The sequence below is a fragment of the Sphaeramia orbicularis genome, chromosome 22, assembly GCF_902148855.1.
Source record: "Sphaeramia orbicularis chromosome 22, fSphaOr1.1, whole genome shotgun sequence".
In the NCBI taxonomy this organism is placed as follows: Eukaryota; Metazoa; Chordata; class Actinopteri; order Kurtiformes; family Apogonidae; genus Sphaeramia; species Sphaeramia orbicularis.
In genome coordinates this window covers 16851818-16865528 of record NC_043978.1, presented here as the reverse complement: position 1 = coordinate 16865528, position 13711 = coordinate 16851818, and the positions used below count along the sequence as shown (strand labels likewise).

Sequence of the window (13711 nt, the reverse complement as noted above, 5' to 3'; positions counted from 1 at the left end):
ATGATTTTTACAGCATTGATTGTTAATACCTTGAGTGTAATTTTTGCATTTCACAAATTCATTCCACGGGCCAGATTGGACCCTTTGGCGGGCCGGATTTGGCCCCCAGGCTGTATGTTTGACACCTGTGCTTTACAGGGTTAATCAAACTCCAACAAAAATAGCAGCAGCAGCAGCACAGAGACAGCACAAAAACTTATCAGACACACTTATTTCAGCTCTACTTTAAAACAGTGTGTGGCCAAGATGTACTCAACAAAGGGAGTATTGAATGTTGAGTAATCAGCAGGAAGTAACCAAGTATTACATGCATATTGGAGAGCAGGTTGTCGGTGTCATCTGCTATTTTGTCAGACAATATTGCATTTTTTGTCATGACTCAGAAGTGGCTGCTGATTAATATTCAGCCTTCATATGTCACCAGTAAATAACTCCTGTACTCATTCAGCTGTTTCACAACAGAAACTGATTTCTCTAAGTAAACAAGAACAGAATTATAGTGACTTCAGCTGGACTTAAACACAGTGGATGTGCAGACGTAGAGCAGGACTGGACTAAACATAGGTGCAATGGGCTGAATATCCTCATACTGGACAGTATCTGCAACATGTGATAATGGAGAAGCTGAACGACATTAAACTTTGTTACCTGTGACATTTACAGGATCATTATCAGCCTATACCTGTGGTTCCCAACATTTTTTGGCTTGTGACCCCATTTTAACATCACAAATTTCTGGTGACCCCAGACTTTTTTTTTTTTTTTTGCCAAAAATAATGTGGTTTTGATCATGTAATAGTTTGTTATATTATGTTGCTAATAAACACTGATTTTAGACGACATTTAGGCTATATAATGTATATTATTATGTTTTTGTGTTTTTTTTAACCTCTATTGAAGCAACACCAAGTCACAAGGAGATTTATGTACAATATCAGAATCAGAATCAGCTTTATTGGCCAAGTATGTGAACACATACAAGAAATTTGGCTTCAGTTTTTACAATGCTCACAAAAGTTCCAACATGAACCCAGAGAACAAGTGGACCAAGACACAATATAGACAAACAGTCCACTGGAGATGAAGATGGGTGGAGATTTACAATGGATTTACAATGTGATATGTACAGAGTGCAAATTTGAGCTTTTATACAGTGAGTGAGTCTGGTCTATTAAAAATATATGTATATATAAATATTATTTACAGTGGGTTTTACAATGTAGTATGTACAGAAAAGTGCAAATTGAATTATTTATACAGTGAGTTGGTATGTACAGGACTACAGTCTGTAAAAAAAAAGTATGTTTATGTGTGTGTTTGTGTTTGTGTGTGTGTGTGTGTGTGTGTGTGTGTGTGTGTGTGTATATATATATATATATATATATATATATATATATATATATGCACACATAAATATATATATTTTTTAATATTGTGGTGCAATATTTACAATATTTACATTAAATCATTATAGTGTGTGTGTGTGTGTGTGTGTGTGTGTGGGGGGGGGGGGGGGGGGTAAGCTATATGGCGTGTAATGTACAAAAGAAAAAAAATGCCAGTCAATAATAACAATCAGTGTCCTGTCGTGGTTGTGTAAATATTTTGTGTGAGGTGGAGTGTGTAAGATGTGTATGTGGTGTGACTGTTGTGATGTGGGCCTCTCAAAAAAACAAAACAAAATAAAAATATTGTCTTTGGTCATATCCCTGATTTTTCTTTTTTTTTTTTTTTTTTTTGTATATTATTCTGGACGGAGGCAGTAAAGCCAGGTGTAGATTACTGCACAAAGTGAGAATTTTATTTTGCTTGGTCAGGATATGTACAGTCAGTCCAGCTTGGATTTACAAGGCTGACAATTAATACTGAACAAACAAGAACTCAAACTATGAATTATGAAAGAGCTGCAGCATCTGAAACTGACCACAATGAACATTTGACAGATAAACAGTACCACAGTGTTTCAGTTTCAGCTTCAGTTTGTCATGTCTTTTATGGATTGAGATTGTCTCTGTCAACTCACCATATATTTTTTATTTGTACATTTTTTTGTTGTTGTTGTTTTTTTAATCAATTACCTGAAAATTCAGGCGACCCCATGTGGCGTCCCGACCCCAAGGTTGAAAAACAGTCCTGAAAATAGTACTTCTTTTGCATTTTAGTTTAGTTTAGTTTAGATTTATTTATTTCGAATATGCAACAAAACCAAGTAATCCCACTTAGTCTTTACAAATGAAACAGATTTAAAGAAAACAAAACAAACAAACAAAAACCAAAACCCGTACATATACATTAAAACAAAATATGACTTCATTTGCATATTCAAAAAAATCCGTATTTACTTTCAGTAAGGAGTTTATGTTTATCTATGAATCTGTCTGTGCATTAATCTACAGTATTACCAAACATTAACAAACTTAGATCATAGTCCACCCAACCAAACAGCAGCAGAAACAAGGGAAAATAAGTTGCTAAAGAGTGCGACAGATGCATGATGGAATCTGTGTATAATTAAATGACTCCGAGTATCAAAAAATCATGGAAAAAATACGATTTTCTGTGAAGTTGTACATTTTCACCCACTGTGCTGCATTAGAAATCTAAAAAACAGAAATCACTTTGCAGAAACACATTGATCAGACTACACCGTAGACTCAAAATGTAAAAAAAAAAATCATTACAGAACAGTAGAACATGTGGACCGGAGCAGCTGTAGCAGCGCTGGTATTAGATCTATGAGGAGAGTTGACACAATGTGGATGTAATTGAATAATGAGGTCAGTGAATAGTCACAGCTCTGCTTGAATGAACTGCAAAAGGATTTAATTCAGTTCAGTTTTATTTGTAAAGCCCTATATTACAATAAGGTTGTCTCACAGGGTTTTACAGAATTAGTTGGATATGAAAATAAACAACAGTCAAATAAACAGTAAATTGAGGAAATGGATTAATGTCCCGGGCATCCTCCGTCCTTAGGCCCTTCTTCTCGGCAAAGAAAAACTCCAAAAACCCAGTGGGAAGGAAAAGAGAAACCACAGTGAAGGAGAGATCCACTCCCATGGACGGACAGACTGTAGATCAGGCATGTCCAAAGTCCGGCCCGGGGGCCAATCACGGCCCGCGGTCAGATTTTATACGGCCCACAGCTTGGGTTTTAGAATGTATTATTTATGGCCCGCTTGGACTGTTGAACCGAGTACATGAATCATATAAGGTTCAAAATGCAGTTTCTCCTTTCACCTCATGGTGGCAGCACCACTCTAACTCTATCTGGCTCTGTGACTTTGCCGTGAACCCTTTTCGCTAATTTCTAACCATGGCGCCTGTAAATAAAAAAAACAAAGTTGACAGTGAGGGCCGCCGCTTCCAGGAGAGATGGGAATTACAATTTTTTTTCACTGAAAATCGAGGCGATTGTGTTTGCCTAATTTGTATGTTGTTTTTTTTTTTTTAATTTGTTCACACCTGAGTGGCTTAGATTTGGTTACATTGCTATTTAAAAAAATGATATTGTGACAATGAAAATAAAATTGTTGTAGAACAGCGCATTTATATGTAATTTTTACTGTTTAAAAAACGTCCGAAGGGACCACTGGCCCCTGGCAATGTCCACATTATCAGATCTGGCCCTCTTTAAAAAAAAGTTTGGACACCCCTGATGTAGATGAACCAGGACTGATGGACGTCCATTTACAGATGTAGTTCCAGTCTGTAAAGATGTAGTAGGGAGGGGGCACATAATAATAATAATAATAATAATAATAATAATAATAATAATAATAATAATAGGGTTGGGCAAGTTAACGCGTTATTACCGCATTAACGCATTCATTAAATAACGCCGACAATTTTTTTTAAATCTTACGTTAATGCCGTTTTATTCTAACTCATATTCTTCTGCCTCTGCTTGTGTGCGTGTAGCGATTAGCTCGGCAGATGGACAACAGGTTTCCCAAGAAAAGCCGGACGCCCAAAACTTCTCTCCAAATCTTTTACTTGAGACTCACTGTAAAACTGCAACATACGTACAGAATATGTCTCAGTTCTGTTCATTGCCTTAGTACATTTACATGGCATTATAAATTTAAATGAATGGGAAAAAGACCGCTAGCTCGATGCTAAGTTGAAAGGGAAAATCCATAGACATGCTAACGATTAGCATTTACAGATTAATTTAAGATTTACGACGTCTTTTTATCCAGCAACCAAGGTTCACATCAGAGATATTTGATACTATTCATTCTTACAACAACTGAACATAAAATACTCACAGGCAAACGTTTTTCAGGCCATACAAACTGAGTGAAAGAAACGTGTCTGTTAGTTCCTGCTTATGTCCGAACTGACTCCAGGAACACCAAAAGTACAAAACATACATAGTGCAATTTATTCCGACCACTAGAGGGCCCCCTTTGCTTGCTTTGAACAACTGAACATCACATATTATTGGGCTTATTAGTATTAGTACTTATTAGTGGGTTTAAGACTCCTGTCAGTCACTCACAACCGGAAATAAACTGGTGGGGACATAAACATGGAGAAAAGTAGTGGTCTTTTCCATGGACATTTTCATTTTAAATGTCTTCAGATGGTGGGGTTGAGAAGGACAAAGTTGTTTGGAAGCACTGCAATGTGGAATTATTTTTTTTATCACCGGAGTACTTCGAGTTGGAAATATCACTTAAAGGCAATACACGCTGTTGATGCTGGCAACCCCCCCCCCCCCCCCCCCCCCAAAATAACTATGCGATTAATCGTGATTAATCGCAGAAATCCATGCGATTGATTGTGATTAAAAATTTTAATCGCTGCCCAGCACTAAATAATAATAATAACTTTATTTATATAGCCCCTTTAAAACTCAGTTTAGTAAGTGCTTTGACAGACAAAGCAGAAGGGCACAACAGCAGAATACAAACATAGAAAACAACACAACACAATAAAAGAGAGAAGTACAGCGAACACAAAAACATGACTAAATTTGAATGTATCGTAGTAGAGAGAGCAGAAATAACATAACATGATGCTGTCAGATCAATGCGAAAATGAATGAATCTACTTGGGGGCAGCCATGGCTCAGATGGTAGAGCAGGTCATCCAATAACCAAAGGGTTGGTGGTTTGACTCCCGCTCTCTCCCAGTCATGTGCTGTTGTCAGTGGCGGCTGCTCATCTTTCAGAAAGGGGAAGCTCATTGTCAGCTTACATAAAAGAAATGGTCAAGTTATTTAAACATAAATTCCGTTCCCGTTTAAGAAAATGGTCAGTGACCTTATCGTAACAAGAAAATGCTGAAATTACGTTAAATTTTTCTAGCTAATTCTTACAACCGGTAAATCCAGAGCTTCACCTTTCGGCTCAGCTCCCTCTTCACCACAACGGTACAGTTTAGCGTCCACATCACTGCAGACGCCGTCCTGATCCACCTGTCGACCTCCTACTCCATCCTACCCTCACTCGTGAACAAGATCCCGAATTACTTAATCCTCCGGTATCCCATCCAGCAAGGCCCTTACTAAGCACCAAGTGTGCCTTTTTCGCACACTTGTGGAATAATGTGAAAAAATTTTCATACAGTTTGTTTTTAATTCTTTTACACTTATTTCTATTTCATCAACTTGAGCTGTAAATAAAAATACCAAATACTCAATAATTGTCACATTTTTAACCCTTTACATGACATGTCTGTAATGTAAACAAACCATTTTTTGAAAGCATAAAACACAAAAAAAATATTTTTTTCAATATACTACATAAAAAGTGGATCACATATTTGATTTTTTTCATCCTGGCATATGTCAATGATTAACTCCAACATTGTTTAATTTGCATTATTATTTTTGGTGCTAGGTCAAATGTTCCAAAATACTAGCATCTGTCACCAAGTGCGCGTAAATAGCACACCTATAAATCAAACTATCAAATATAATATATTGATTTATTTTTCTGCTCTAATTTGATTTTATTTTTGTAAATCAAGGTCAGTCCTAATCATACAGATCAAATGGAAGAAATAGTGCGTTTTAGGCACACTTGGGAGACAGATGCTAGTCTTGTAATTTTTCTTTTGTTTACAATGTGCCCATTTTAGTTGGTGGCCAGAATTTTAAAAATCATGCAAAAATGAACAACTTTTGAATTCTAACCTTATTTAAATTGAAAAATAATCTGAAGTTTTTTTAAAACGAAGTGCAAAGTGTGCCTTAAAGGCGCACCCGGATACCAGAGGGTTAAACTCCTCCACCTGAAAATGATTTATATTTTCCTTTCGTAATGCTTACATTGGAAGATGCCGACAAGGGTTGGGTGAAAAGTCAAGAGGATTTTATATAAACATTTTTTTCCATATTGAGGAAGATTGATATTCATCATAATGTATAATTTGATAACACTGTCAGGTGGAATTGTACCGTGATAAACCATAAAGCCTGAAGAAACAAGGTTCACAATATTAACACAGGGAAGCATGTTCATCCCCTCAGTGTCAATGACAGATGTACGCCCAGTTAAACGAAGAAAAACACAAGAAATATGTGAACTTCAGTATTTTAACCCGTAATGACCAAAACCATCTATTGATCTAAAATGATTAAGAACTATTGATTCATTAATCCTGTCAATACATGTAAATAATTGGTGTAAAATGCAGTTTGTCATCTTTTCATGGTCATCAGATATGACCCATTTGGACATTCAGAGGCTCCGTAGTTGCCATGGAAACACTGTCATCTTCTACAACATTGATTCACCGGTAAAACCCATGGAGTTGGATCAATGACAGTGGATGGAGACACTTGGTTTATGTTCAGTTACTGATATTTTTGCTGAAAAAGTCACTTTTTCCTCAGTTTTCTCTGTTACTGACATAATAACCCTCAACTTTAATCTGCGCTTTAACCCCTTTAGCCCTATCAGCTCGCTCGCGGGCCGAAAAAATTATATTAATATTCATCTACTGTAAAAATATAATAAATCAGGACAATGGATGTTTTTTTCAACTTTTGCTCAAAGTTTAGACCCTAATGTTAATAAAAGTACATGAAAAGTGTATTTTAGTGCAAACTTTAATGTTCAAACATGATTTTTAATCTTTGTGGGGTGAAATATATGCTATTAAAAATCTCCAACACGAACAATTAATTTATGCATATCATCGTCAGTCCAGCCGAAACAAAACAGGCGAGGCTAAAAAATTCTAATTTCTCTTTAGTTTGTTGCAGTTTACTCAGGCATAGTAATAGATACAATATTTTAGACAATGGGAATAGATTCTGTGAGGTCTCCAAATGTCCATAGACACCAAGAACATCCATATGAACCTTATTGTTGTGGAGTAATTCTTCATTTACTTTGGGTATGTCTTTTTAGGCGTTTTTCCCCTGAAAATATGGTCAGGGTTAAACAGGTTAACGAACATCTACATGATCAGTGAGTTACATATAGGAAAATACATGAAAAAACTACACTGATTTACACCAAAAAACACAAAATACAGAGGATGATGTCAGAAGTTAACTTAAAATACTTTTATTTGTTTGTAAATCCCTCCGTGGTCTTGCATCGCCTTACCTCTCTGAGCCCCTTCACACAAACACTCCCTCTCGATCTCTCAGATCAGCTGCTTTTGATGGTGTCCAGAACCACGTGCAAGCCCCGAGGAGGTTGGGCCTTTGCTGCTGCTGGTCCCAGACTATGGAACAACCTGCCTCTGCATATCAGACAGGCCTCCTCCTTGCCCGTTTTTAAATCTCTTCTTAAAACCCACCTGTTCTCTTTGGCCTTTTAACAACTGTGCAATGTTGACAGTTTGTTTCTGTTTTTATATTTTAACCAGTTTTATTTATTTAATTTTGTTTGATTTTAATGTTTTTTTAATGCTTTTACTAATTTGTATTGTGCTTTTAGTCTTCTGTACAGCACTTTGGTCCACTGTGGTTGTTTTAAAATACTTTACAAATAAAGTTAGATTGGAAGTTACTAAAGAAAGTTTAACTCACTACAGCCACTAATTATTATTCAAAAAGAGCAATTCAGATCATTCATAATGTTGGCTACCAGGAACACACAAACTCATTATTCTTACAGTCAAAATTACTCAAGTTCACAGACATTGTGGACTATCAAACAGCTCAAATAATGTACAAAGCTAAAAATAATCTTTTACCAACAAATATACAGAAATTATTCAGTATTCATGAGGGGGGTTATGATTTAAGGGGGAAAATTAACTTTAAAATTCCCTTAATACGCACGACTAGGAAGGGTTTTTGTGTTTCTGTCAGCGGGGTGAGACTGTGGAACAGATTTAATATAGAGTTAAAGCAATGTCCAAACATGAAAGAATTTAAAAAGAGGTACAAAGACAATTTTTCAGAGATACAGAGATGAGGGAGGGCTTGGGGATCACTGTGTGATATAAAGATGTGTAATGCTGATAGTATGGAACCAGAACCCAAATGCAGAACTAGGAGGCGGATGTAAAAGTTTACAGAGTTTATTATGTTCAGATAGTACAAAAATAAAAGTTGTGATAATGAACAGGATCTTGAGGACAGCAACCAAGGAAGTCCTCGAGGGATTCGTCCTCTGGGCGAGGGACATGAACCCACGGTTAGGCTCCGGGTTTTGAGTCGGCACACCGACTAGGGAGAAGCAGAGGGAGGTCAGGGACGGGAACAGGTCAAACACGGGAGAGCAAACAGACAGGCAACAGGACATAAGGGTTAAGCTAGCTCACGTACCAAAAAACCAGGCGAAGAAGTCAAAATCCAGGAAGGCAGGTGGAGGCAGACAAAACCGACAGGGAGCAGGCAAAAAACAGGCAAAACAGGATGACAAAACGGGTCGAAACACAGGTTGGCAAACGAACAGACAGGATAAAAACACTGGTAAGTAATCTGCGAGAGAATACGAACTGGCGTCTGACCAGGGCAAAGGACAGGGTATAAATACACAAAAGGGAGGGAAGACAATGAGACACAGGTGGAACACATCAGGGCGGAGTCAGGTAATCAGGGAAAAGGTGAACACGAACCAGGAAGGGAAGTAAAGACAACAGACAAGACACATGAGGAAAACTTAACAAAATAAAACAGGAAGTAGCAGACAAACATAAAAGACAGACAAAACCAGACTAACGTCCGGTAGCAGGCTTCACAAGATGTACAAGTATGTGGTAAGTGTGTGTAAATGTATGTATAGGTGTGTATGTGTCTGTGTATATATGTAGGTGTATATGTGTGTATAGATCTGTGTATGAATATGTATTGACATATATGTGTTATTGTATGATGTGTTTATGTAAATCATATTATATTTGTTCATAATAATATAAACCCAGAAACCTAATTATTTACTAGTAAGTATCAGTCATATTATGGCATAGTGTATAGATATGATTAGACGAGGAAGGTTATTATTGTCATTAATTATATAAGGAGAAGGGGTGGGAGTTTATAAGTTGTACTTCTTCTCACTCCTTTTCGAATATGTATTATATGTGTTATGTTTAAGTGTTTTGTTTATTTATTTTCTTCTGTTTGACATTCATGTTCGAAATAAATACATCAATCAATCAATCAATCAAAAAACCCTGTAAAGCCTGAACCTCTGAATGTTCTTTGAAACTGGAGTGTTTATTGGTCCTTCTGAACCACCAAAAACTTTTTTTCTTTTTCAAATATCAATTTCCATGTTTGAGTTTCAATTTGGTATCATATTTGATACATCAGGTCTCAATACTCAAATATTATTATTTTTGAACAAACACATAATCTAACATAAACATGTCTAACAAACTGGTAATTCCTTTTCAATATTGCCAAAGTTCTTCCTCCTTCCTCATTGATGGCAGTCTTGTAGTGTCACTGGAAAGGCCTCTGGTGAATGAATTCCTCCCCCTGGTGGATTATCTGTGTATTGTATGTATCTAATTATATACATTAGGTTTTTCAAGACAAAAAATATCACACTAATCATGCAGAGGGGTTCAAAGTTCATGTATCAAATAGGATACGTTGGCGTTATGGGTTAAATAGAAAGAAAAATTCATTTGGGAACTGCCACAAAAACAGCTCTGGGTCTTTATTTAAAAGCATTCATTGCCGTTTGGATGCAGATTTTCTCTGAATTTGTACATTATCACCCACTGTGCTGCATTACAGAGCTGAAAAACCAAAATCACTTTGCAGAATCGGACTGCTCTGTATGTAGACTTGAAACTTAAAAAATTCATTATAGAATAGTAGAATATTGAAGGAGCATGCATGCGACTGGAAAAACAAGCAAAAGCATCAGCGCTTCAGCCCCCAGTGGCTCCAGTGAGCTCAGCAGCTCTGGGCTGTGGTTGCACAGGCCAGCTCTGAGGTGTAAATGTGTACAAGGCTTGAATCTGAAGCAGGATGTTCCCGGGTTACAGCGTGCATGCTCAACAACTCGGAATAAATTAGAGCTTAAACACAATGACACAGATTGCACATGGAAATGTATGTGCATATTCCTTTTCCCCAGCATGTGTCCACCTGACGCTATTTGTCATCTCACCCTGCATTTTCATTGGTCCTCACCCCCCCGCCTTCCCATTTGGTTGCTTTGCAGTTAAGTTGGGAATAACCTATGCTTTGTGATGGGTTGTTAGCTTGGTCTCCGAGGCCATTCATATTTTATTTGACAGCTCGGTGAGAACCAAATTCACCAGGAGACACAACTAGAGGCAGTTTACAAACTAATGAGCGCCGCTGTCATGCCAGAGGAGCTGAGCGTCATCATGGCCATATTGACTGGGAGGTCGCATGGGAGAAAAATGCACATAATGATGGATCGTGAAAAAAATGTGGCCGAAAAATCGGTTATGAAAGTGGTTTTCCTTTGCCTCAACGTAGGTGGCTCATTACCAGGGAAGTCATAGGGAGCACGGACACTCAGGGAGGCAGGGATGGACGAAGTTGAGAAAGAAGAGCTGGTGAAAAGAGAAAGATCTGAATAGACGAAAGGGAAGAAGACAGATGGAGGGGGTTTATAGGAGTGGGGAGGATGGCGGGAACTCAGCTGAGGAGGGAAGGGGGGAGTCAGGTGAGTGAAGGATGGACCCAGATGCACAGAGGGAGTGTTGGAAAGATAGATAGATAGATGGATGAAGGGGAAGGAGCAGTAATTACAAGCCTTGTTGTGCGGTTGGAGAGATGGAAGAGCAGCCTTTTCGGTGCTGCCACTCTGCATTAACCCAGCAGAATGAAATATTCAGCCATTAGGCCTCAGCTGAAACACATCCACTGCCCAGACTCATGCAACATTTAAGCACCATTCATGTTCTATTCATTACAAGGGGCCTTATTACATATAATCATCATTTGGGTTTAGTTTGTACTTGGAGACACACATTTCTTTTTGTATCTGTAAAGGCAACATTGAATCTAATTCTGGGGGTGAAAGTGGCGAGTCAATACGGAGTCCAATTAGGCCCTGGAATCATTGGTAAACATTGCTTGGGATTTGATTTGCTCAAACCACACAGAGGGATGAAATGCTTACTCCTTTCCATTTTTGTCTCTTTTTTTCTTTTGCAGAGTCTGAAGTAACAACAGTGAACCGCTGCCTAGATGCTGCCAAGGCATGTAACATAGATGAAACATGTCAGAAGATTCGTACGGAATACGTGTCTGCTTGCATCCAGCCGTCAGCCCGCTCAGGGCCGTGTAACCGACCGCGGTGCAACAAGGCGCTGAGGAAATTTTTCGACCGTGTTCCCCCTGACTACACTCACGAGCTGCTGTTCTGTCCGTGCACCGACACGGCCTGCGCAGAACGCCGCAGGCAAACCATCGTTCCGTCCTGTTCATACGAAGACAAGGACAAGCCCAACTGCCTGGCTCAGCTTCGGATCTGCAAAGCAGACTATGTGTGCAGGTAGAAATGAGACGCCGCCAAGTTTATTTTACACTTAATTTCCTCACTGGGATCACTGGCCTTGTTGTACTGATAATTTACACCTACTGTGGCTTCTGTTAATGGACCACAAAGTTGTTTTTGCACGTTTATCCAAGTTACTACAAATGGCAAGGCAAATGTATCTGTATAGAACCACTTATACACAAGGCAAATCAAAGTGCTTTACAAAGGCATAAAAACACATAAAATTACATTAACCCTCCGGTATCCCATCCAGCAAGGTCCTTACTAAGCACCGAGTGTGCCTTTTTTGCACACTTGTGGAATAATGTCAAAAAATTTTTCATACAGTTTGTTTTTAATTCTTTTACACTTTTTTCTATTTCATCAACTTGAGCCGTAAATAAAAATACCAACTACTCAATAATTGTCACATTTTTTAACCCTTTAAATGCCGTGTTTGTAATGTAAACAAACCATTTTTTTGGATGCAAAAAACAAAAAAAAAAAAATTTTTTTTCAATATACTACATAAAAAGTGGATCACATATTATTTGATTTTTGCACCCTGGCATATGTCAATGATTAACGCCAACATTATTAGTTAATTTGCATTATTATTTTTGGCGCTAGGTCAAATGTTCAAAAATACTAGCATCTGTCACCAAGTGTGCGTAAAATGCACACCTATAAATCAAACTATTAAATATTACATATTGATTTATTTTTCTGCTCTAATTTGATTTTATTTTTGTAAATCAAGGTCAGCCCTAATCATACATATCAAATGGAAGAAATAGTGCGTTTTAGGCACACTTGGGAGACAGATGCTAGTCTTGTAATTTTCTTTTGTTTAAAATGTGCAAATTTTAGTTGGTGGCCAGAATTTTTAAGATCATGCAAAAATGAACAACTTTTGAATTTGAACCTTATTTAAATTGTGAAAAATAATATGAAGTTTTTTAAAACGAAGTGCAAAGTGTGCCTAAAAGGTGCACCTGGATACCAGAGGGTTAAAATTATAGACTAATACTAGGACAATAGCAGAATAAAACATTAAACAAAAGGAAAGTGCAAAAAAAATAAAAAATAAAGAAGGTAGACGTGGGCAATATATTTCGCCTACGATAGTATCGTAAATGTTGGTTTGACGATGTGCAATTTTACATTATCGAGTATTCAAAATCTGAAAATGCAAAAAAACGGGTGGTGCATAGACGGTAACAGAGAGGTGCATGAAAGGCCTCATTGGCCGAATGCGTGCCTCAGAAGCCCATCAGAAAATTTTGTGTAAGATCCAGTTTTTATTAGTTATCGTTTTTTCTGAATGCTTAGTTTTAGTTTATTTTATTTTAGTTTTAGTATTAGTTTTAGTTATTTCATATATTTTATCTTCCTCACCATCCTATTCAAAGAAATTAGTGAGGCATGGATCAGTGGCATAACCTGGACACTTTATTTGGGGGTCAGGTTAGGGTGGCTCATTGACTGAGCAGGGACACAAACATGTACAGTACAATGTATAAATTCCCTATAGCAGGTTGGGGGGTGTGTGTGATCCATACGCAAGGTCACTTATGTTAAAACAATGCGAAGATGTGCAAAGCGTGAGAGGAGATGCACAAAGCAGCCAGCAGTTTAACCAGATAGAAGAATATATAAACCAGCTAACCAGCAGTAAACCATATACAAACATATATAAACCACTTACAAAATAAACCACTCCATCATCAGTAAACCACACCTTAGCCGATATCTCATCTCTTAATCATCTCCAGTTCCATTATTAGCCAACTTTGCTTCAGTTCAGTTCAGCTAGCTGTAGC

The 13711-nt window shown here is 37.6% G+C and overlaps 1 protein-coding gene across 1 annotated transcript in view; it reads left to right on the top strand.

Moving 5' to 3' along the window:
* Positions 1-13711, top strand: part of gfra4a (GDNF family receptor alpha 4a) — a 552913-nt gene that overhangs the window by 463280 nt on the left and 75922 nt on the right. The window contains exon 5 of the mRNA XM_030127272.1: positions 11564-11903. Coding sequence (XP_029983132.1) covers positions 11564-11903 — 340 coding nt within the window. The remainder of the gene's footprint in view (positions 1-11563; positions 11904-13711) is intronic.